General features: G+C 46.2%; 1 protein-coding gene across 1 annotated transcript; it reads right to left on the bottom strand.

The window, feature by feature from the left end:
- Positions 1 to 5126: 5126 nt before the first annotated feature.
- LOC147745343 (uncharacterized) lies at positions 5127 to 12672 on the bottom strand. The gene is made up of 3 exons (XM_086925056.1): positions 12569 to 12672; positions 11196 to 12248; positions 5127 to 5469 (listed from the first exon to the last, which is right to left on the bottom strand). Exons 1-3 carry the CDS (start codon positions 12670 to 12672, stop codon positions 5127 to 5129), a joined length of 1500 nt encoding a protein of 499 aa, XP_086781182.1.
- Positions 12673 to 25176: the final 12504 nt, after the last annotated feature.

Below are 25176 nucleotides of genomic sequence, written 5' to 3'. Positions count from 1 at the left end.
TGACCACATATATTAACCCAGTGACAACACTACAGATGGACACCACATAGTTGTATATTAAAAATAAGTATTCTTTATGTAGACTTAACGCAAGACCACAAACGACAAAAATCCACAATACTATACTTAAAATGGTAGTTTTAGCTTAGCTCAGTTCTGTTCTTAAGATGCGACACTTTAAGTCAATGTACCTTGCAATGCGTGACGCTACCACAACAAAAGTGTTGCCGCAATGGAAATGCAGCAAATGTTCAGGTGCAGAGAAATAAAGATGTGAAGATCTTCCAGATACGGCACGCTTCTCCAACGATGCGAGAAGTCTAGGTTCGATGCGTCAACTGCAGCGGCGACACTCTTGTTCAGCAATGCGACGGCAACAGCCTCGGCTGCGGCACTCTTCTACAAAATTTGCAAGACGCTTCTGCGCAATGCGACAACTACAGCAGCGACATCCAAGATGCAACAGCAGCAGCTCCGATGGCGGCAAGCTTCTCCGTGGATGCGAGGCGCTTTTCTCGAATCGGTACAGTGCGACAGCTACTGAGCTACAGCGGCGACATCCACAATGTGACGGCAGCAGCAGCGACACGCTTCTTCCTCATTGTGAGACACTTCTCTTGATGTGGTGCAATGCGACAGATACAGCGGCGACATCCAAGATGCGACGGCAGCATCGACGGCGGCATGCTTCCTCTTTGTTGTGAGATGGTTCTCTCGATGCGGTGCAATGCGTCAGCTACAGCTGTGACACCCTCCTTCAGAGTTGCGACAGCAGCGGCTGCGACTACGACACACTCCTTCCTCTTGAGTTGCGCTTCCAGCTCTTTGCGACACGCAGTCCCTCAGAAGACCCCAAAACAGCAGCAGGCACTTCCAAAGAACTCTGGGGAGCTGGGGTTTGAAGTCTGTTGCCCCTGAGACTTCAGCAGGAGGCAAGCTCTGTTCCAAGCCCTTGGAGATCCTTCACAAGGTGGAAAGTAGGGATAGTCTCTCCTCAGTTTATTCAGGTTCCTCTCCTCATCAAAGGTTTCTTCTTGTAGTCCAAAAGTGATCTAATTTCTTGGGATCAGGGTCCCAATATTTATAACCCAAAATCCTTTGTCCTCTGAGGCAGAGGGGCCTTTGCCCAGTCCAAAACAGTTCTGGGGCACTCTGTTTACATGACTCCGGTGCGACTTCTCCCTCCCATCTAGATGCAGATCTCTCAATTTACCACTGGGCTGACTCATTCTGTCTCCTGGAATCCAGCCCTGTTACTGAAACTCCAAACAAGGAATACACACCCTAGGAGTGGCTGGCCTGGATAGTTAGACAAGAAAATACCTACTTTCTAAAAGTGGTATTTTCAAACACAGAATGTTAAAACCAACTTCACTAAAAGATGTATTTTATCATTCTGAGTTCAGGCATACCAAACTTGAATTTCTATCATGTCCCCTTTGTCAGTTAGGATTGTAAGATATAATAAACTAACTGCCCATTTTGGCCTATGGAGAATAGGTAGCCTTTCAATAGTGAAAAACGAAAATGGCTGTAATTCACTATTAGGACATGCCACATACACCAGGGCATGTCCTACCTTATACTAATTATGCACCCTGCCCTTGGGCCTAATATAGGGGTGTCTGATATGAAGAAAAGGGAAGGTTTAGGGACTGGCAAGTGGGTGTACTTGCCCAGTCAACATGGCAGTACAAGACTGCACATAGGCTCTGCAATGGCAGGCCTTAGATACACCTTTACAGACTGCTCCTGTGGGTGGCATAATCAGTGCTGCAAGCCCACTAGCAGCATTTGGTTTACAAGCCCTGGGCACACTCAGTGCACTGTACTAGGGTCTGACAAGTAAACCAAATCAGCCAATCATGGAATCACTAATCCATACATCAATTTACAATAGGGAGAACATATACACTTTAGCACTGATCCGCAGTGGTAAAGTGCCTAGAGACATAAAGCAGCCAACAACAGGTCAGACAAAATACAGGAGGAAGTCAAAAAGTTCAGGGATGATCCCTGCAAAAAGGGCCAAGCCCAACAAATAATTAACAAAAAATGACATAACATGCCTCTTCCCCATTTTACAGAGCAAATGAAGAATAGTAATAGTAAGTGCAAGACGCGAAACAATAATTTCAATAAAAGATACATCTTACAACAAAGGTCTGAAGAAGAAACGGAATAGATCAAGGAATTCACAAAAATAAGGAAGAGAATGTGAGGAAAAGAGTATTTCCCACCATACGTGCAACAAAACTAAAACAAAGCAAAGATGAAAACAAGAACTTGACATCAGGGTTACCAGCAAGACACACCAGCTGGCCAGCCTAGTATGAAAATGATGGTGAGGTTTGGCGCCGCACCAGGGTGCCTGACGCTGGACGCTGGGGATCACGGTTCGATCCCTGGCTCCGGCGGCAGGGGTCTGCCCAGCACCATGTGACTCTAGGCAATAGCTCGCTTAATCTTCCCAACGGCCCCCAGCGCCGAGATATCCCTTCAGGGGTGATTCGTGCGCCATACAAGTAATGGATTTACATTTTTATTTTATAAGCAGAGAACGTCAAACAATGAAAATATTAGATCAACAATGAAAAGAAAAAGAAGGGGTGAAAACTATCCCCTGTTGTACTTTGAAAATAAGTCCAACATGGCAGTACAAAGGTGTGAAATCACGCACAGGTACCATGTGAGCAAGAGAAAAACACTCAGTTAGAAATATATAGCAGTAGGTCCTCCGCACAGTGGATCTGTAAATCCAGCTCCGTAGAGTAAAACAACAAGTAGAAACACTGCAGTTGATATATCCACGCCCAAGTGAAATAACACAGCCAGTAGGCTATTATAACGAATACTTTAATCAATGACAGTACCCTTACTAAAACCTGCAAACTAAGCACTGTAAGGAATCATGTAAAAACAAAATAGATGACAAATCCACATACCGGTGGAAGGTCACATAGCCAAAAGGCTATTACAACATAAACCTTTACTAATCCACGCACAGTAAATATGCACAGGCGGAGTCATTAAAGAGAATCTCGCTCCAATTACTCTTGAAATAAGCAGTGCAAAATGTAACCTTTACATTTTAAAATAGACATTAGAATAAACAAGAAGTGCATCATCAAGAAGAAAGTAAGTAAGAAACAGGTTAGCAATGAGATTTACATGAAACACATTCCAAAGGCAAACTTGTAAACAAATTAATTCCCTATGAGGAAAAATGCATGTTAGAAATAAAGAACTTTGTTATTGAATAACATGCCCAGTAAATGGTGCTCTAAGCACAGTATAAATCGCATAGGTGACTAAAACATTAGAACTCTCACACATTGAATGAGAAAGCACTTTGTTGCAAATTTTTAAATATAACTCTTTCTTAACTTCGTCGCACAGATGACGGTATAAAGCCATGATGTATGACCCAGTTATATATTACTCCTCCGGTATTGTGGTTTTATAGTGTTCAACCTTTGTTTACTTCAATTGTTGGATAAAGATAGAATGTACATCCAGTCAGTCAAAAATCTTTATTCGGCTAAATAATAGCCATAAAAGAGCATGTACCTGCAGAGTCTGATATTATCCAGAAATCCTCACAGTCCAAGTTAAGCGTATCACTGGGAACGCAAAAACAAACTTCCAACAAGGACAAATGTGAGTCGGACTCCAAATTAAGTTGCAGCAAGTCAAATCCACAGGAAACTCACCGTAAGATCTCGAAGCAGCAACCTTAACACTTGAAAACACCAGAATGATGATGTCCAGAAATAAGAAGTTCCTGGATGTCTTAAAATGGAATCTCATTTTTGACGCTAAGCTGAATGGCTCAAGGCACGTGTGTGCAGCAGGGCGTCTAGAAACAGGCATCCAGCACGAAGAGACAGGACGAGAAAAGACTGCATGGTGACAACACAGGACAAGAATGTAGTTAAGATTGGGAACATGTGCTGTTTAACGTAAAAACTCAGGCAGTTCTTAAACTGGCAATGGGGTAAAACAAAGCAAAATGGGCAAGAAAACAAAAATGACAAATAAAAGAAAAACTGACCAATCAACCCCTAAGTATTGCCTTCACTGTGAGAGATTTGCAGTCCTACTCCTCGCAGCACACAAATACGGCTCCTAAGCAGTGATCAACTGTCGAGTGGAATTAATGGTAACTGACTAGGACTGATAATGTGCTCAGGAAAAGTTTTCCTTTAAAAAAATGAAAATGCAGGTGAATGAAAGAAAAACAGACCTCCAATAGATAGTAGCAAATATCCATTCACTCCGCCGGTAAAGCCAATAAATTACACCGCTGTTTAAATGAAAAAAGAAAATGGAATCTACACTTCAGCTGGGCTCTTGTGTCTCTCAAACAGCCCCCTGACCTGTCAAAGCATGGATCTTGTTTCTCGTTCCCCGGTTCTTGGTCTCTTACTCCCTTTTTGCTCTCATTCGTTAGTTCTAAAATCTTGGACCCAGGACAGGGCTCACTGACCATGATGAGTACCGGCCTCAGCAAGGCCTGCGAGTGCGGAAAGGGTTCGCCCTTCTGTAAACAGAGTCCTCAGACTACGTAAGAAATTGGCATGGAAACTGGAAATACAAAAACATAGTTTAATAAACCTTTAAAGGTGGTACTACAGCCCACACAACACTCTACAGTATTGTACAAGCTAGCACAATGAACTCGGACATTTGGTCGCCTTTTATACACAAAGAAGGGGCTCATAAGTGGGCGGTTACAGCTCAAAAGCATGATTTACAACCATATAAGGACATTTCTTGAACATGATCAATACATGGGTGGAGTTAACGGTTCATGAAGCCCGCCGAATGCACATTCCGATCCCCTTTAAGCAGAAACAGATGTTACACGTACTGGGCATGCGCCAGGCAAGCTGGAACTATTTATAGCCTGTTGCTGGGCAAACTTCAGGGGTGACAATCAGCGAGGTAGGACTTGCCTCGTGGCGGGCACATGGCAATGCGTAGCATACAAGATGGACGCCAGAAAACAAAATGGAGTCTGGCCGTATTAAGAGTACGAGCGGAAAAACTGAAGAGAGACACAATATAATGTCTTCAGCGAATGCTTAATACTATCGCTGTTTTATTTACAACAGACGACCCTTTCAGCATTTGCTGAAGACATTCGGTTTTCTTGGATAATCTAAATACTCATCGTTTATATCGATGCTCATGATATCCGCTATCTCTCTAGTTATAGTTTTCTTATGGGCAGCATCCGCAACAGCTTGTTTATTAGGCACACAAAATGAAACACATAGATAGCATATCATTGGACTATATTGAATACATACGCAACAGGTGAATAATATGGCAACAATTATACATAGTCCAGTGAGAACCTTCCAACCCCATGTAGAAATTAAAGTCCAAAACCACGCAGAGAAGGTCAAAGATCCATTTTCTTGGTGTATATCAGCTGCAATCTTGTGTAATTTGTTAATGGAAAGGGGCGACCACTCGGTCCCCCCGAACGTATGGTAGGGGGCCCGGATCCCCCCGGGAAACCAATTTTGGGCGGTGGGGCGTGTCGCAGCTGGTATGCCCGAAGCGGCGTAGCCGGGGTGCGCCTTTTCCCGCCCAAGAGGGGTTGTCCTAGACACCTACACCGTTGGCCACCACCCGTAGGCGTACCAGAGGAGGGTACACGCCCTCCCGAAGAGAAATAAAAGGAGCAACAACTCAAAGAAGCATCCTCTTGTTCCGGTGCTTGGAAGCTGCACTCTCTCGTTGCACGTGAGCCCTCGACGGAACAAGGAGCAATTTTGAGAACTTGTAATTTTTGTGTTTCTCTTTCTGAGCCTTCTCTTCTTCGGACCTCTGGATCCAGGACCTCGTTGGGCGCTACGCAGCAAGGTCGAAAATCCGACGACGATGCCTGGCAAGAAGGCCGGAAAGAAGGCAGGGACGGAACAGATGCTCCTCATGCTGATGAAAGAGATGACGAACATGAAAAAACAGATGGCGGCAATGAGCAATACGGGCAAACCGAAGAAGGTCATCGGACCAGCATTGCCGGGAGTAGTCCCCGCAGGGAGAGGTAAAAGGGCCAGGAATAGGGCGGCAGGGGGGGAAGCCCTGGTTCCCAAGTCACCCCCGGCAAGCCCGGTTAGTCCAGTCGAAGCCCCGGTACTGATCCCGGATGCAGGCCAACCGATTACGGTTGTAGTTACGCCCACCAGTGAGGAGGACATGCCTCCGGAGTTGGCCGCCCAGTTGGCCGCGTGGCTTTGGAAGAATACCGAGGGTGCGACGGCACCCGGAGACACAGCCAATGAGGCTAAGTTGCTAATGAAACAGTTGCGGCAATCGCGAGATGCTGCGAAAGCGAATCTCCCTCTTGTCCCCTCACAGATTCCCTCGGAAGGACCAACGGCTGGCGGTGAAAAATCAGCGGGACCAGCTAAGGAGTCTGGTAAGCAGCCACTGCCAATGGCAGGTGGGGGGTCTTTGCCCTCAAGGAGGGAAAAGGTAGTTCAGCATATTCCACTGGCCACGAAGGAAATGATTTGGGCTGATAAATATGTAAATATGTTTTCACTTCTGACTGACCATCACGAGATTGAGTATGTTAAGGCTAAGAAGGATTTGTGGCATCCGAGTGTGTGGCGCGCAAAAATGGCGGGCTTCAGGGTAGATGAGACGATCTCTAATTGGGCCAAGGCCTTTGGGATGTTTACAGCTATTATGGGGGAACGTAGGCCTGAGATTTTAAGTGAATTGGCCTGTTATCAGACACGCATAATGGATTTCTATGAGACATATGAGGGCGATCAATGGAGGGGTTATGATAGTAAGTTTCGTAAGGCCAAGGAGCACGATTCGTCTCTGACGTGGGACTGTCTCGACTCCGTATCTTGGCAGAAGCAGCTCTTGCCGGGCACGACGAAGTCGTCCTCGCTCGGCGAGTATGGGTCGGCGCCTTCCCGCCATCAATCGGCGGCGCCCTTTCGAGCAAACCCCGCTGGTGATCACCAACCCAGGAGTGGTGGGAATGGGGGTAAGAGAGGGGTTTGTTGGAATTTTAACAGAGGCAAGTGTACAAGGCCACAGGGCACATGTAAGTTCAGGCATGAGTGTGCAGGATGCGGACACTCTTCACACCCTGAGAGTTCGTGCAGAGCCAGGAATGGGGATACCGGGGGTAGAGGAGGTGCTAAACAGGTCTAATATCGGCCGAGGGGAACCACTACCTACCCCCGTAGATATCATGGCAATGATCCCCTGGCTAAACGAATACCCTGATCATGTCTCCGCTGGGGTGTTACGGGACGGCTTTTCGTATGGTTTCCGCATCCCGGCGGGGGATTTTCGGGGGGAATCTCTGTGTAGAAATCAACTGTCTGTTCAGCAGCACCCGGTGGTTGTAGAAAGCAAGATTGCGAAGGAGGTTGCCCGGGGCAGGGTCGCCGGCCCATATAGGCACCCGCCGGTTCTTAATTTCATTTGTTCACCGTTGGGAGTAGTCCCCAAGAAGGACCCAGGTGAGTTTAGGTTAATCCATAACTTGTCGGCTCCTAGGGCTCTTTCGGTAAACGATGCGATTGATCCAGGAGTCTGTTCGGTGTGGTACGCATCCTTTGATGAGGCCGTCGCCATGTTGAATCGCCTGGGGCCCGGAGCGCTGATGGCTAAATCGGATATTGAATCGGCATTCCGGTTGCTCCCGGTACACCCTCAAGATCAGCGTCTGTTAGGTTTTGTGTTTCAAGGACGCTATTACATGGATAGATGTATGCCAATGGGTTGCTCCATCTCTTGTGCTTATTTTGAGAAATTCCGTTGTTTTCTGCAATGGGTGTTCACCAGAGCTACGGGCTATACACAGGTGATGCACTACCTAGATGATTTTTTGTTCTTGGGGCCAGCCGGTGACACGAAATGTGCACAGGCTTTAATGGAATTTTGCAATCTCATGAAACGGTTTGGCGTGCCATTGGCACCAGGTAAAACGGTGGGGCCTTCCACTTCACTCGAGTTTCTTGGAATTGAGCTCGATTCAGTGGAGGGATGCTTTCGTTTGACCAGGGACAAAGTAATGAAATTCAGGGCCTCGCTAGAATAGTGCATTAGCAAGGAAAAGGTAACTCTCCAGCAGTTGCAACAAGCGGTGGGCCAGCTTAACTTTGCCCTCAGAGTGATACCAATGGCCCGCCCCTTTTCCCGCTCTATTTCACAAGCCATGGTCGGTCTCAAGGAAGGACACCACCGCACGAGACTGTCGGCAGAGGTTCGCCAGGATATGCACATATGGTTGGCATTTCTGGCGGATTTCAACGGTCGAGTGGTATGGAGCAAACCACCAGCATCCTCGGACGAGCTGGGTTTGTGGACCGACTCGGCAGGGAGCGTGGGATTTGGCGCCATCTTTGGTAATCGATGGTCGGCGCAAACATGGCCGACGTGGTGGCACACCAGTGGGTTAACAGGTAACATTGGGTTTCTTGAATTGTTCCCCATTCTGGTGGCCCTAAAGGCATGGCCGGACAAGTTCCGTGATCGCTCAGTGGTGTTTTGGTCTGATAACATGACCGTGGTTGAATGCATAAATAACCAGGCAGCACGCTGCAAGTGGATTTTGAGATTGTTAAAGGAAATTGTACTTCTTTGCATGAGACTGAACGTTCAGTTTAGGGCAAGGCATGTGCCGGGTGTACTGAACAAGGCGGCTGATGCACTCTCTCGTTCCCACATGCAGGCCTTCAGGGGTTATCTACCTTCTGCGGATCTAGTGGCGGCACCATTTCCCGAAGCTCTCTGGTCGCTCGGTGCCCCGGATTACAGGACCTCGTGGGAGCCAGCTTAGCCCCCAGGACAAGGAGGGCGTACGAAGGAGCGTTTCGTTCCTATTGCGCATTTTTGGGTCCAGCAGAAGGGGATAAATGGGGGCAGGAGGAGTATGTACTGAAGTTCTTAGTAGCACTCCACAAGGCAGGCCGATCAGCAGCGACGGCCAATAGACACAGGGCCGCCATTGCATTCATGGCGCAGGCGTATGGTATCAAGGACCCTACATCGTCCTTTTTGGTAAAGAAGGCACTGCGAGGGTGGCAACGCCTCGAGGGTCGTAGGGTAGACGAGAGGCACCCGATTGGGTCTAAAAGATTGTCCCTGTTGATGTCGGTGCTCCCCGCGACATGTTCCTCCCAGTCCGAAGCAGTGCTATTCCGGGCCGCTTTTGCATTAGCATTCCATGGGGCTATGCGGGTGAGCGAGCTGGTGGCAAAAAATAAGAAGGATGTGGGGGGAGGTCTGTGTCGGGAGCACGTCCAGATCAAGGGTGATTCAATGGTAATCACAATCGCCAGGTCGAAAACCGATCAAGGTGCGATGGGGGACAGTGTTGTGGTCCAGCGCATGCGAGGGTCCCCCATGTGCCCGGTGCAATGCGTTGAGGAATATCTGGCGCAGAGGGCGGCAGCATGGGGGGGAAGCTTGCTGAGACACACCGACGCCACCCCACTGACAAGGTTTCAGTTTCAGCGGGTGTTGACTTTGGCAATCGCGGCAGCGGGCTTGGACCCGAGCGATTTTGGGACCCATTCCTTCAGGATAGGGGCTGCTACAGAGGCTACAGCCAGGGGTCAGAGTGTTGAAATGGTGAAACACTTGGGGCGATGGTCCTCGAATTGTTATAAAAGGTATGTGCGGTTGCACATGTTGTGAAGCTAATGTCATGCACTCACGCTTCTTGTCTTTTGTTTGGTTTACAGTTTCGCGAGCTTGCGAGGCGGGGCGGACTGTGCAGTTGACCCGACACCTGGGGACCAGCGGTCAAAGAACACCGGCTGAGGAGAGAGTGGTGTGGGTAGTGGGCCACTCATACGTGAGGCGTGCCGCGGACGTATTCAAGGCAGGTGACATGATTCACGCAGCTGGGGAATACGGGTACAGGGTGACCTTCCACGGAAGGGGCGGGCTCTGTATTGACCAGTTTCAAGGTTTTGTCGAGGGACTGTTAGGGCGGACAAGGTGACCGCCATCTATAATCATAGTGCATTTGGGAGGCAATGATTTGGTGGCGTTCGGTCGGCGAGTACTCCTCGAGCGTGTTCTATCCACTGTTAGCTGGTTGGCAAAGAGGGTTCCGGGGTGCACGATTGCATGGTCACACATGATTCCAAGGAAGGTGTGGCGGGGGCCCTCTCTGTGTCAGCTTTGAATCATTCAGTAAAGAAAGTCAATAACAAGCTGGGTAGATTGTTTCGTTCAGGACAGTTGCACTGTATTCCGCATGGATGTATTCGGGGGGATAACATGTACCTAGAAGATGGGGTTCATTTGTCCCGGGAGGGGAATGTCTTACTCATAGGTGACTTCATAGCTTGGTTAAGGGGTTTGTGTAATCATAACCTTTAGTAGGGGTGTGGGGGGTCCGGATAGCCGGTCAACTATCCGGCCTGTGGCGGTAAGGTCATGATCGGTGAGCAGTAATTTCAAGATCCCTAGAGGAGGGGCGCCACCCATTATGGATGGGAGCGCCCGGGGGGAGGTGGCCATGAGCCCCTCACATGGGGAGGTGGCACCCACTAAGTATGGGGTCGCCGAAGGGAAGGCAGTCATAGGCCCCTCCCAGGGGAGGAGGCGGCTCGATGCCCCTCCTAGGAATTTCCCGGGGCCAGGATATCCGCGAAGGCGGATGTGATGAACGGTGTGGGGTGAGAGGGGGGTCCACGCTACCTTCTAGACACCTCACACGAGTCCTCGGACGACCATTAAGATGGCATCGGGTTAAGTAAGGGGCCCCCGCTAAGACAAGGGAAATTGGAAGTTGGCACAGAGGTACAGTCCTCTGTGCGCCCGCCCCTCACACGTGAGGGGGGAGTTCTGGTAGTAGGGATCTGACACCGGTTACGACCTTGCCATTGGCCCGTAATGTTAGGATGTACAATTTTATTTAGAAATTATGCATTTGCAGGATGTTTAGACTCGGCTAGGAGAACCTTTGTATTAGAGATTTGTTAAGGTTAGCCAATAAACATCGTAATGTATAAATGAAAAATTGTACATGATATGAAACTGTTATTTTAATGTTTTAATTTTGTTTCATATTTTAATAAATACGTACGGGAGGGTAACTCCCTCCCGCCTTCCAAAAGTTCAGAACTGCATCCGTCTTCCCATCCTTGGGGATTGTGTTGGGAGGGGGTGAGAGGCATCCCGGCCATATGGCTTTATACACAGAAGGAGTATGATCCGGTATAAAAACACAACAGCTGCTTCCAATAATTCTACAAGCTCCACCTCTATCTGCTAACATAACATCGAGAACCATTCCGTTCTGCAAAGCAACAATCCTGGTAATCTGTAGCTCTTCAGTAAGGTTCCCAAGAGCCGCAGCAGTTTGATTGGTGACAGCTTCCACTACTCTCGTTAATCGTCGTATCTTTCTGCTATTCAGAGCGGCTCCCACAAAGAAAAATAATCCTAAATTGAAATCTATATATTGTTGCAAACTAGTGTCCGTTTGATCAACATCATCTACAGATAAAGTTCGCTTGAATCTATTTACAGTTACATTACTCAATAATTTCAAGTCTTTATGATATGATGCAGGTGCCAAGAATACAGGTGGCAATAAAAACGATACATAACATACCCCAGACCATCCGGCTGGTAATCGATAATAGCCCTTATTCCCGCATGCAAAATAGGTGTTATGAGAAGCAAGGAAAGTACTGTTATTCAGGCCATCAATGTTCAATACAACAATACAATCACTAACACCTACAGGAATATGGCCTACACTTTGTACACATAAATCAGCTTGCGCTTGGGCCACTGAAATCACAAACTTCTCTTGCCCAACAGTGTCTCTAGTGTTCGTGAAGATATAAGGTGTTGATTCATCGTCCGGTCGATACTCTTCCCACTCCCATATAGTTCCATTGGCTTGTGGATAGCCTTCTTTATCTTGATGGCATTCTTTATTCAGTTTAAAAAGTAGTCTTCTGACTGTAGGCTTTCTCGTAGCAAAAAGCAAAGTGTACCATGCTCTGCAAGAGCCATTATGAGAAAAGGGAAGAGGTATGAACGGTGTTCCCCCTTTCTTTTGGTGCGCTGGCATCATCCCACATATCCAACAGTCTGTAGCGTTCGTAGCAACGTGGGTATGATGCAACATCTGAATGAAAGTGTTATTCAAATATGACCGTCGATGTTTCAACTCTTGATATGGGAGTGTATAGAAAAAGTGCTCATCAGGGACTGGAGTGGAAACGACATATTATTATTATTAGGGCAGTTTATAAAGCGCCTGGTTACGCGCACCGGCGTGTCCCCGCGCTATGATAAGTGGAATGAAACAGTCCCAGCCGCCCTCTTGGTCGCCTACCTCCCGTATAGGTGAGTTTTAAGTTTTTTTCTGAAGATGGACTCCGAAGGCTCCAAGCGTAACTCCAAAGGGAGGGTATTCCATTGCTTGGCGGCCAGAAATCTAAAAGACCTGCCTCCCATTCGGGCCTTCTTTATTTTAGGGACCTTTAGTAGTCCTGACCGGGAGGATCGAAGATCCCGCGTAGGCTCGTAGCGAGTCACCAAATTTCGTAGCTCACGGGCAGGAGCTTTTTCCTCAACGAACCACATGACTGTAGCGATAACTGCTATGACAATAATGAACCCTACAGAACCGAAAATCTTTCTCTTATCCATCTGAGCGAATGTACACAGTATCTTCCTGAAACTAAAGTGTTGACAGAACTCTTACCCTGTAGGTAGCCGTTGTTTTCATTCACCATCGTGCCAAGACGGGTGTCACTACTCTAATGCATGGCTGATCCCCCCCCCTTGCCTCATTGGCTCTCCGTTTCACTAACCTAGGGACCGTTCTGACAACTTCTCATACAATTGCAGATTCTTTCCTTGGTCGTAGATAGCATCTTCTCAATGCAGGGATTGTCTGGTCTGGGAAGAACTCCTCAGAATCGTTAGGCCCCACAGCACGGCCTCTCTCCGTAGTCAGGATATCTCGATGGTCGGTCAATACAGCAGGTTCCACCAAGTCAGGTTGCACTTTTCGACAGTGGATGGAGTGAATCCAGTTTCTGCGATTGGTTAACCGCACTGCTGTTCTTGTCGCCAAAAGGACTTGTTCAGGACCACACCATCTCGGCTCCAGACTACTCAACCTCTAGAAGGACTTCACAAGAACAAAATAACCAGGACGGAGATTATGACCTTCTCCTGTGGACCGATCAGGGAGTGCTTCTCGAAACTGTTGATGAATGGAAACCAAGCTGTCAGTTAATTGTGCCAAATAGTCATTCATTAAAATACAAGGTACATCGTACACTGAACTTGGTTTGGGTACCCCCCATATATTCATGGGGAGTCCGAAAACAATCTCGTAAGGCGTTAAGCCTGTCCAAGAATGCGGTACTGATCTGATAGACAATAATACCTAAGGCAGAGCATCTGGCCAAGTCAGAGAAGTAGAAGCCTGTATCTTCGCAATTTTCAGCTTAAGCGTGCCATTGTACTTTTCCACCAATCCTGCTGATTGAGGGTGGAACACTGCTTGAAACTTTTGCACAATGCCTAATCCCTTCAGGACATACTTAATAACGTCCGCCACAAAATGGGGCCCGTTGTCACTCCACAACAACCTGCAAACACCAAACTAAGGAAAAAATTCCTTCAAGAGCACCTTAGCAGTAGTCATTGCAGTATTGTCCTTCATAGGGTATGCTTCAATCCATTTGCTGAATGCACAAACCACAACCAGGACATACTTTAGATTATTGCAGCGTTCCAGCTGAATATAATCCATTTGCAGTGCTTCAAAAGGTGCAGTAGGTGTTGCAAATCCTCCTGCCGGAGTTTGTGTCCCTTTTCCTGGATTATATTTAAGGCAAATCATGCAGGTCTGCAGTACTCTCTTAGCCGTGCTAGCAATTTCTGGATGCTCCCAAACTTGCGTAAGCAATTTCACAATTGCCAAAGTTCCAACATGTGCTAGCCCATGTGCCATCTGAACCATAGGTTGTACGAAGGCTGTAGGTAAGTTCCACCTATCCATCTGCTTATTCCTCCAACAGCCTTCATCGGCCAACTCTCCATCTTTGGACCATTGGTCTCGTTCTTTCTCAGTAGCAGTCTTTTGCATCTCTAGCACCTTTTCCCTAGCATCGTGCCACCGCTTGGCTTGCGACTTCACAACATACATTGAAGTGGAGCCAGGCTGCGTCGCAGTTTCACGTGCAACTCGATCTACAGAGGCGTTTCCTTGTCCTACTTTGTCTGTCACTTTCTTGTGTGCACTACATTTCACTATAGCTATCCTTTTAGGGTACGTCAGTGCAGTCAAGAGATTTTGTACTAATTCTCCATACATTATCTGTATTCCGTGTGATGTCAAAAAGCCCCTTTCCTTCCAGAGCAGGCCAAAATCATGCACTACTCTGAAAGCATAGCGGCTGTCTGTGTAGACGTTCACACATAATCCTGCACTAAACTCACATGCTCGTGTCAACGCTATCAGTTCTGCTGCCTGAGCTGATTTCTGTGGTATGCGTGCTGTCTGCACTATCGTGTGCAGTGTAGTAATTGCATATGCTGCGGAGGTGGTCCCGTCTGGTAATTTCAAGCAAGACCCATCCACCCACAGCTCTCCATCCACATCTGTAAAGGGCTTATCCTGTAAGTCGATACAACCCTTTGTCTGTTCCTCAGTCACAAAGACACAGTCATGTGTCTCTTGGGCCTCAGGCTGAGTCGTTGGGAAAGGTAACAATGTGGCTGGATTCAGCGTTGCACATCTCTTCAGAGTAATATGAGGAGCCAACAACGTCAGTTTGTATCCTGTCAGACGAGCACTAGTTAAATGCTGTGTCTTTGTCTGATTCAAATGGGGATCAACGGCATGGGGACCAACACCAACAGCTTATAAGATAAGACTATCCCCTCACTCTGACGAATTGACACAGCTGTCGCTGCAACTGAACGAAAACACCCAGGCAATGCTCGAGCAACAGGGTCAAGCACTGGCGAGAAGTATGCACAAGGGCGCTGCTTATCGCCGTGCATCTGCACTAACACTGATAACGCGCATCCATCTCTCTCATGCACATACAACGTAAAGGGCTTCGTGTAATCGGGGGTGCCTAACACTGGTGCTGAACAAAGAGCCTGATGTAATTGTTTAAAAGCATTTTCAGATTCATCTGTCCATGGAAGGGGAACTGGAGTATCCTTTGTCAAAAGGGCTAACAGTGGTTTAACTATGTATGAAAACCCTAATATCCACTGTCTACAAAAGGAGGTGAGACCCAGGAAAGCTCGAACTTCTTTCTGCGTGGAGGGTGCTGGTTTGTCTAAAATGGCTTGAATCTGATCTGGTGTGAGTGCATGCCCCTCCTTAGACAAAAGGTGACCTAAGTAGATTACCTTTGGTCTACAATATTGCAATTTCTTTTTCGATACTTTGTGGTTGTGGGATGCCAAGAAGGTAAGTAAAGACAATGTGCACTCCTCGCATTGTTCAGGGGTGTCAGCAGCCAACAAGATGTCATCGACATATTGAATAAGCGCCACACCTTCAGGTAAAACAAAAGAATCCAATTGTTGTTTCAATGCCTAACTATAAATGCTAGGGCTCTCAGTATGGCCTTGGGGAACTCTACAAAATCTGTACGATCTATTATTGAACGTGAAGCCGAAAAGATATCGGCTATCAGGATGAATAGGGATCGAAAAGAAAGAGTTCTTCAGGTCTATAACTGAGAACGTTGTTGCAGTTGGCGGGACCAGAATAAGGAGTGTCGTAATATCAGAAACCACTGGGTATTGAGGTATCACTATCTTGTTAACCTCCCTCAAATCGATAATAAATTGATAAATCCTGGTGTCAGTGTCTTTCTTCAAAATCGGTAGTATAGGACTGTTACACACATTGTATGGAACTTCTTCAACCACCCCTACTTTAATCAGATCCTGCACTATCTGTATGAGCGCCTCCTCCCCCTCCTGTGATATCCGATACTGAGGCAGGCGCGGCAGCACAGCTCCCTCCTTTACACTGATGTGCACCGGGGGGGATGATCATCTGACCCACGTCAGTATTGGATGTGGCCGACAAAGATTTAGGCAAAGAGGCCAGTGCAAAGAAAGCAAAAGAAGGGGGCTCCCCGTAGGGTTTCTTAATGATATAGGCAGGCCAAGGGGGGAAGAACAACTGTATAGAGAATGAAAGAAAGCACCCTGCCTGGGATTTGTAAAGGTCCTAGCTAGAGGATCCAAACATTATGAAAAAGGGGGGGGGGTTAACCCAGAGGCTGAAGCTGCACAGAACAAAAACAGGGTCAATCCAAATAGACTCAACAACTTATATAAGAAAAATACATATTTTTTATTTCTTCCTTTTAGATATATTTTTTGTAATTTTCAAAAGACAAAGATAGTGCATATTGATTTCAAAGTAGTACTTTAAGGGAGAAACTAATATTATACTACAGAGACACAAAACATAATTTTATACTGAATTAAGATCTACCCAGTACTGACCACACTTCAACCATACAACCACACTCATTCACACGAAAGTTTACTCTATCTATTGTTTGAACATTCAACTTTCATTCATCCATTCATTCCTATAGTCCTGGCGTAGGCAACAATAGATGGTCAATATGTTGCCTAAATCGGGGGGTTAATCCAGGCAGATGGTATTAATACGGGTCCTGATGTAGTTAGGACAGAATGCCGTATTCCTGGGAGAGCATGCCGACGCGCGTTTCGGTGAAAGGCCAATGTGGCCACACCTTCGTCAGGGCTGGGGCAGTAGACTGGGCAGGGGGCAGGAATAAAATCTGTTTGCTTTATTGAAAAAGCCTAAGGCGACAGTAGAGTTCAAAACAGCTTTCACAAAATCAGGAGGGGATGGGTTCCAGTTGTTACCAAACTGTTGGGTCTCAACTGGTAGTCCTCTGGAGGGGATTTAAAAGGCGCTTTGTTCTAACATGTGGCTCACATGCGCCTGTAACCATTGATATGGGGCGGCCGGTTGCTGTTCGTCGTATTCTCTTCCGAGATGTTTAGCTGTTGGAATTTCTATTGTCAGTTAGGGAAAGTCCTATTGGTCATCAGGTAAGGAGTGAGTCCGTCGCGTTGTTGTCTTTAAAGACATCAATTATTGGCAATCCTGCAAGCACTGATAGGATGCCTTAGGTGCCGTAGGAGGGGACAGGACAGTCAGGTCGAGTAATGTTAAAATGAGGTTCTTCAAGGGACAGAGCCAGGATCTTTAGATTGGATTCCACCGACTAAGATACACGGCCTAAGGTCACAACGGAAAACTGCTCACTCAGGTTCCATTATAAAGTCGGTCGTTGTTTTCAGATGGGGTTCCGCCGACTGCCTCGGTCGGCCAACTACGGGATACAGGACCAGGATGCCAAGAAGGTAAGTAAAGACAATGTGCACTCCTCGCATTGTTCAGGGGTGTCAGCAGCCAACAAGATGTCATCGACATATTGAATAAGCGCCACACCTTCAGGTAAAACAAAAGAATCCAATTGTTGTTTCAATGCCTAACTATAAATGCTAGGGCTCTCAGTATAGCCTTGGGGAACTCTACAAAATCTGTACGATCTATTATTGAACGTGAAGCCGAAAAGATATCGGCTATCAGGATGAATAGGGATCGAAAAGAAAGAGTTCTTCAGGTCTATAACTGAGAACGTTGTTGCAGTTGGCGGGACCAGAATAAGGAGTGTCGTAATATCAGAAACCACTGGGTATTGAGGTATCACTATCTTGTTAACCTCCCTCAAATCGATAATAAATTGATAAATCCTGGTGTCAGTGTCTTTCTTCAAAATCGGTAGTATAGGACTGTTACACACATTGTATGGAACTTCTTCAACCACCCCTACTTTAATCAGATCCTGCACTATCTGTATGAGCGCCTCCTCCCCCTCCTGTGATATCCGATACTGAGGCAGGCGCGGCAGCACAGCTCCCTCCTTTACACTGATGTGCACCGGGGGGATGATCATCTGACCCACGTCAGTATTGGATGTGGCCGACAAAGATTTAGGCAAAGAGGCCAGTGCAGCCTCTACGGTAATCATTTACTCTCTTTCCATTGTTGGATAATTATCATTCAGGATAACACGTACTCCCCCAGGGGAGCACCGTATTGTGGCCCGAGAATGCTGGAGCATATCTAGGCCCACAATATTATCAGGCGTGTTTGGAGAGAGTAGAAATGGGCATGGTGCAGCAAACTGATCTACATAAAGTGCAAGTGGTTGTGATAGTGGGCTAACAGAAGGCGTTCCATCAAACCCTATTGACGTAATCGTTGAGCCAGACAGGGGAGCCCTCGGAACCAATTTTTTAGACAAAGCGCTACGAGTAGCTCCTGTGTCAACCAGGAACCGATCAGTAGAACCCAAGACATGTGCTGTAACATAAGGACCCCTCTGATCTACTGGTACTGCAACTGATTCCTTACCCCATCCTATGCAATCCTATGCTTACTGTGAATCATGCTGTTCAGGAGGTGCATATTCAGACATTTGGTACTGGTTTCGTCGATCAAAAACATTGGACCCAACTAGGGGTCGCATATTAGACTCAAACCTAGCTCGATCATTCGTGTTGCCCCTAGGGCCTGAAAAACCTCCTCTACCCCTCATGGATCCCTGCCCACGTTCTTGCCGCTGTGCACGTAATAACAGACACTCGTTCGCCCAATGGCCTTTCTGCCTACAGTAAGCACATTGATCCCGGGCCAAGTCAGTACGGCCCGAAGAGGAACCGGAAAAATTCCGACCGCCCCTATCATTACCTCTACGAGGCGGCCCGTACACTTGTGCTAACATAACTTTTGTTTTCAAATCTTTAGATTTCTTTTCCTCATACCCTTCGCTTCTAATTCCTGACGCTCATAATACTGAGCCATCGTCAGGAGGGATGCTGGCGTCGAAGTCGTCCAAGAGCTTTCACTCGCTTTTAATCGAGCTGCTACACTCGGTAATAAATTCAAAACATATTTATCAACAAAAAGATGTCGACTCGTGTCGTCCGTAAGCGACTGGCCGCTAAAATCATGGAAAGTTTCCTCAAATCGTGTAAAGAAATCTGAAACCGATTCATCTACTTTTTGTTTACAGGACGCTAACATAGTCCAATCAATCTTTTTAGGGGGGACAGGCATCTTTAATTTAGCCGAGATAGCAGCAGGCAGATCTAATATCGACTGGGGTGGTTTCTGCGCAGGTTTCCTCTCTCTATCCTCATCCTCAAGATCCGCCCATTTAAATTTAAATAACTGAAGGTCATCTATCCTTCATATAGATCTCCACATATCAGGGGGTAATATAAGCCCGAAAAATAAATCAATATCGGCCAGAGTCATAGTACAGGAATTAAGGGCCCCCTCAACTTCCTCGTAAAAGGCTGCGGGATTCTTTTGTGGATCAGGTAATGCCGCCTAACATCTGCCCTATTCCAAGGAGTATAAACCCAATTATAGATAAAATACCCTTGAGCATCCCTGACCCTCTATCTGAACTAGTACCCGCTCCTTTAGGAGGAACATACAAAGGCGCCGCCTCCCGCATTGGTTTAGCATGCACTGCACCGATCTTATCTGAATAAAAGATGGATGACTGCTTCCCACCGTCACTCGGATTCGTGGTCTCGTCGCCGTCTTTCCTTTTCCGCGCTTCATCCCGTAGCCAAAACATCTCATCACGCAAAGCAAATAGCCGTCGAATCGCATCGGGCACCTGAGAAGGAAGAAAAAGACCTTTACGCAATTCCTTTGAATCGGATATCACATCAGCTGGTTCAAGAACATCGGAATATTTCCGAAAAGTTGTCACTACTTCATTAGAAACAACATCAGCGAAATATAGTTTCTCCCTATCTTCCCATGCCTCAAGCTCTTTCAATAGATCGGCAAGCGGAACAGTATCTTTGCTGACCCGATAAGCAATCTTACGGAGATCAGCCATACGCTCGGTCGATAACATAGACCGCGTATCCACTTTCTGTCTGGGCGGTCTAGAATCTTGATCTCCTCCACTCGGGGCAGACGGACCAACGTACGGAGGCGGTGAGCGATCTAATAACGAAAAATCATCATCCGATTTATTAAGGACAGGCTAAAGAGGCTGTCGAACAGGATACTGGCCAGATATTTATAACCGACGTTCTTTCTCCTGCTTCTCTTCTAATTCCTTTGCTTCACGCTTTTTCACCTCATGCACTTTCTCACACTCACTCTTTTGCTGCTCTTTCTCAATCAGTGCTTGCTCACGCTTCTCACGCTCTCGCACCTCTTTCACCCACATTCGTATACATTCAAACATATCTTGTCTCACTCGTCGCTTACACATACACTGCTCCACATACTCAATTTTCTTCAAATCAAACGATCCATACATAGGCCATCGTAACTCAGGATCTTTCTTGGTATATTTCCGCCACAATGTGCTGTACATTATGGGGGAAAGACCAAACTTGATGTACATATCCCTATTTGGCGTCCCTTCTGGGGGAGCCGGCTGTGATTCTTCAAGTACCAACCGGTCATTTCCAAAACAGCAGCACCACTTATGGAGTGCACCAAAAACAGGCATGTTTAAAAATAATGCAGAATATGCAATATTATAATTAAATGGCACTTAAAACGTTGTGCCGCTCAAATTCACAGATCAGGAGAAATATCTCCACATTGGCCGCCTATACGTGTTGCAACGCATATATAAATATTAATTATCAAACAATCATTATGACTAGTCATCTCAAACAAACAAACAAATGAGTCGGGGCAAGCTTATCCTAAAACTGCCTTGCCAATCAAGACTACCAAAGGCTCACAGCAAGTACAGTACAACGATTCTTACCAATCAAGTCCAGATTCCAACTGCCAAGTTCCAAATTTGCCCAAACGGCCACTATGCGGCAAACCGACAGAAGAGGTCTCAGTCGATGACCGGCGCCACCCAGATGGTCAGATCGGAAGGGAAGGAAGAATACCTCGGGATGCCAGGACTAAAGGCGCCGCTGGCAGTGATCACGCCCCCGGCAAGGTTCCAATCCTTCGTCACGACCAATCCTTCGAGCATCCGAGTCGCCGATGAGCCCCACGTGGGGCGCCAATTGATGAGTACAGGCCTCAGAAAGGCCTGCGAGTGCGGAAAGGGTTCGCCCTTCTGTACACAGAGTCCTCAGACTACGTAAGAAATTGGCACGGAAACTGGAAATACAAAAACATAGTTTAATAAACCTTTAAAGGTGGTACTACAGCCCACACAACACTCTACAGTATTGTACAAGGTAGCACAAAGAACTCAGACATGTGGTCCCCTTTTATACACAAAGAAGGGGCTCATAAGTGGGCGGTTACAGCTCAAAAGCATGATTTACAACCATATAAGGACATTTCTTGAACATGATCGATACATGGGTGGAGTTAACGGTTCATGAAGCCCGCCGAATGCACATTCCAATCCCCTTTAAGCAGAAACAGATGTTACACGTACTGGGCATGCGCCAGGCAAGCTGGAACTATTTATAGCCTGTTGCTGGGCAAACTTCAGGGGTGACAATCAGCGAGGTAGGACTTGCCTCGTGGCGGGCACAAGGCAATGCGTAGCTTACAAGATGGACGCCAGTCTGGCCGTATTAAGAGTACGAGCGGGAAAACTGAAGAGAGACACAATAGCATGTCTTCAACGAATGCTTAATACTATCGCTGTTTTATTTACAACAACCAGGGTGACATTTCTTGTGCTGGTTCCGGTTTTCTTCACCCGTTCTGCCAAGTGAGGGCGACCAATGTCGTAGAAACTGGCAGACAGCAGGTCAGGTAGGCATGAGGATCTGCAGGCAGGAACTGGCCCATTTCAGTTGTGGGCGACTGTTTGCAAGGTCACTGGTGGGGCTCCGGGGTGCCAGGTTTGTTAAATACGCAGGTTACTGTTTTAAAGCAGGTGCTTTACCTTGAAGTACTTTAAGCTTCGTGAGTAAGGTAGTACAGGCAGGTTCTTCCAGATGATTGCCAAATGTAATAGGTCCATTTAGTCGAGATGTGGTATATAGATGTGTGCTTTATTGATACAGTTCTTAGTTGTAGGTAAGTATCAAGCATAGGTAGTACAGAACCAGATATAGAATAGATCTTCAGTACAGAGCAGAGCCCCGCAGGAGCAGCCTCTTTGCTGCTAAGCCCATCCTCTCAACTGACACACCACACACAGGCATTCCAACAATCCATTATCTCACCACGCACCAACATTTCACATTGGCTGAGCAGCAAGGCAGAGAAGCAGGGACGTTGCATTACACTAAAGACCGGTATGCTACATTGTATATCTCCCAAAACAACTCAGCACACATTCAACATGTCTGATCTTCTAAAGCAGGTGTGGGAGAGGATCACTGTGGACGTCTTTGGAAACCTTAACAATGAACACCACCTAAGGGTTGTCCTTGATGAGTATTCCCATTTTCCTTTAGTGGAAGACTTCTTGTCAATTGCTTTTTTTGCTACGTGGGGTGTTCCTTTAATTCTGAAGTCTGACAATGGCCCGCCTTTCAATAGTGAAGAATTCAAAGATTTTCTTACTCAACTAAACATAAAGCATCAGAAAAGTACACCTCTCTGGCCACAAGCAAATGGTGTTGTAGAGTGTTTAAGAGCACCCTCAACAAGACCGTTCAGTGTGCTGCACTAGAAAATCTTGAAGTCAAGCCAGCTCTCCATCTGCTTTTTTGTTCCGACAGGTTGACTCCCCTTTCAACTCCAGGTGAAACTCCTACTACCCTGATGTTTGGGAGAGCCGTGCAAACCATATTGACGCAATGAACCATAAAGAAAGAAAATAATAACAATAACATTTGAGGAGCTGATTCCTGTCACAGACATAATACAGAGAGAAGACAACGCGCTCAAGACATTACTTTCAAGAACAAAGATTGAGTAATTGTAAGGCAAAGATGTAAGCACAAGTCAGATGCTCCATTTGATGCTGACCTAATGAAAGTTGTGACTACTATAAGACAAATAGTGACTTCTCACCGTCCTGGAGAATCCATTTCATGAGATTCTTCACATGTTAAGCATTTGCCTCAATGTTCACCATCTCCAGATGTCAGAAGTGAGACACATGATGCACAACGTTCAGTTTACACAGTGCAGAACAAAGACATATATAAGTGAGCTCCGTGTCTGGTGTGATCATTTTATGTCTCCAGGCTGGGAAGGGAGCTGCACTGGTGGATAAGTGTTTTCCCAGTAATTTTACAGAACTGGTATGCTGTGACATGTTTGTCTAGGGCATCCAACCCGAGAAACCACCACTCCTGAAATAATGTCATGTTGGCCACAATCATGCAGTGGCTTTTGAGTGCTAGGTTGGCTACTTTCTGCTGCAGTGACTTGGAAGTGACTATTCTGGTTCTCATGGCCAGAGTGCTGCTCTTTATGTGGCATCAACCACTTATCTGGGTGTCAAGATCTCAACAAAAATCATATGGATATTTTTCATCTGAATTTTCATTCGCTTAGACAAAAAATGCATTTTATGTGGCGCCATAAAAGAGAGCGACTAGCACTAACTCAGCTACAGTTGTCTATCTTACAAAAGGAGGCTGGGCTCTGCTCGCTTTAAAATTTTATTTCTGGTAATCTTTTTCAGTGTGATTGGCCCATGTTCCCATACCCTAATTTACGCACAATATAGGATTCTTTGTTCCATTTTATTCTATAAAGACTAGGGCCCATATTATCAAGAACAGGCGTAACATTATTGCCGCTCTAGTGGCAGGAACCTGCTGCTAAAGCGGTGATAAGGGGCTTTATAATATGCCATAGAGAATTCCAATAGAAGCCCAGGTTTGATGTCCATCCCACCGGAACCTGGGCTTCTATTGGAATTCTCTAGGGCATATTATCAAGCCCCTTGTCGCCGCTTTAGCAGCAGGTTCCTGCCACTAGAGCTGCAATAATGTTATCGCCCGTTCTTGATAATAAGGCCCTAAATATAAATCGCTGTCTGCATATATCCTTCTTTGGGATTTTTTGTCAAAGACATTTCACATCCCTAAGTTTACTATTTACACCCCACTCTGTCATAACCTCAGTTCACCTTCCTATTCGCATGATTTGAGTGTGAATCAATGGTTTCCTTCACATCTGCAAAGTATTGGGCAGTTATATATTTAAGCCATTTTCCACAAACTGAGCTCAGTTTTCCATGCCTAATTCTGGGTTTTTGAAACACTGCGAAATTTGGGAATGTCTCTTTCAGGAAACCTGAAAATGAAGGTTGTCTGTCTCACCTGTTATGCTTCTAGATGTATTTTCATCCACTGTTCGGAAGGGCTGCATTCAATATAAACTTTTAGTTAGCAGTAAGGAAGACAAGGTGCAGCATTTGGCTGATCAATGATCTGCCCACTAGGGTAGGGTTCTAGGTTGATTATGAGAGGTGATCAGGGATTATGGGAGATTTTAATTGTATAATGGATGAGAGGTTAGACACTACCGCTCGATGATTAGTTGCTAGGATGCCGAAAGTGCAGAATTCAATGTTAGAATTGGCAAGTCTTCATGATTTACAAGAGGCTTGGAGATTTCTTTATCCAAATTCCCCAGGTTTTACATTTTATTCTTGCCTGCATAGGCAATATTCGAGGTTGGATATGGCGTGGGTTAGTGATGTGGTTTTGAACACGAGAAAGATTGAGATTTGCTCCAAAATTACTTCATAACCCAATACTATTAACAGCCCAAGTGCTAATGTTTGCTAAGATAGGCCGTTCCTTTTCTTTTCCACGCTATTTACTATCTGAAGATGAATATATCCTATATATGGGGAAACTCTTGGATGAATTTTTGAGTTTTAATCTTGGTATAGCCTCTTCCCAGGAGGCCGCTCAATTATAACAGAAGATATCGGTAGAAGATATATGGTCTGCTTTGGCGTCCCTCCTGACAGGGAAGGCTATAGGGGATGATCAGATTGCGATTGAATTCTATAAAGACTTTAGAAACATTCTAACTACAATGTTTGATACAGAAAGGCTCAGCACATACCCAAATAGTAAACGTTTGTAAGAGTTATTAAAGAAATAGGAGAAACAGGTAAGGTTCCTCTTTCTTGGGATAATACAAACATGGATTTTTTCTTAAAGAAAAAC

The sequence above is a fragment of the Lissotriton vulgaris genome, chromosome 1_1 (assembly GCF_964263255.1).
Source record: "Lissotriton vulgaris chromosome 1_1, aLisVul1.2, whole genome shotgun sequence".
Lineage (NCBI taxonomy): Eukaryota > Metazoa > Chordata > Amphibia > Caudata > Salamandridae > Lissotriton > Lissotriton vulgaris.
This window is presented reverse-complemented; position numbering and strand designations above follow the sequence as displayed.

Excerpts from the sequence above, each read along its gene's own strand:
- LOC147745343 (XM_086925056.1), bottom strand. The coding sequence starts at position 12,672 with ATGGATAAGAGAAAGATTTTCGGTTCTGTAGGGTTCATTATTGTCATA. Across the intron at positions 12,249-12,568 it reads AAAGCTCCTGCCCGTGAGCT|ATATGTCGTTTCCACTCCAG; the intron begins ACGAAATTTGGT and ends CTAATAATAATA. Across the intron at positions 5,470-11,195 it reads CATACTCCTTCTGTGTATAA|TTCCATTAACAAATTACACA; the intron begins AGCCATATGGCC and ends GTGGTCGCCCCT.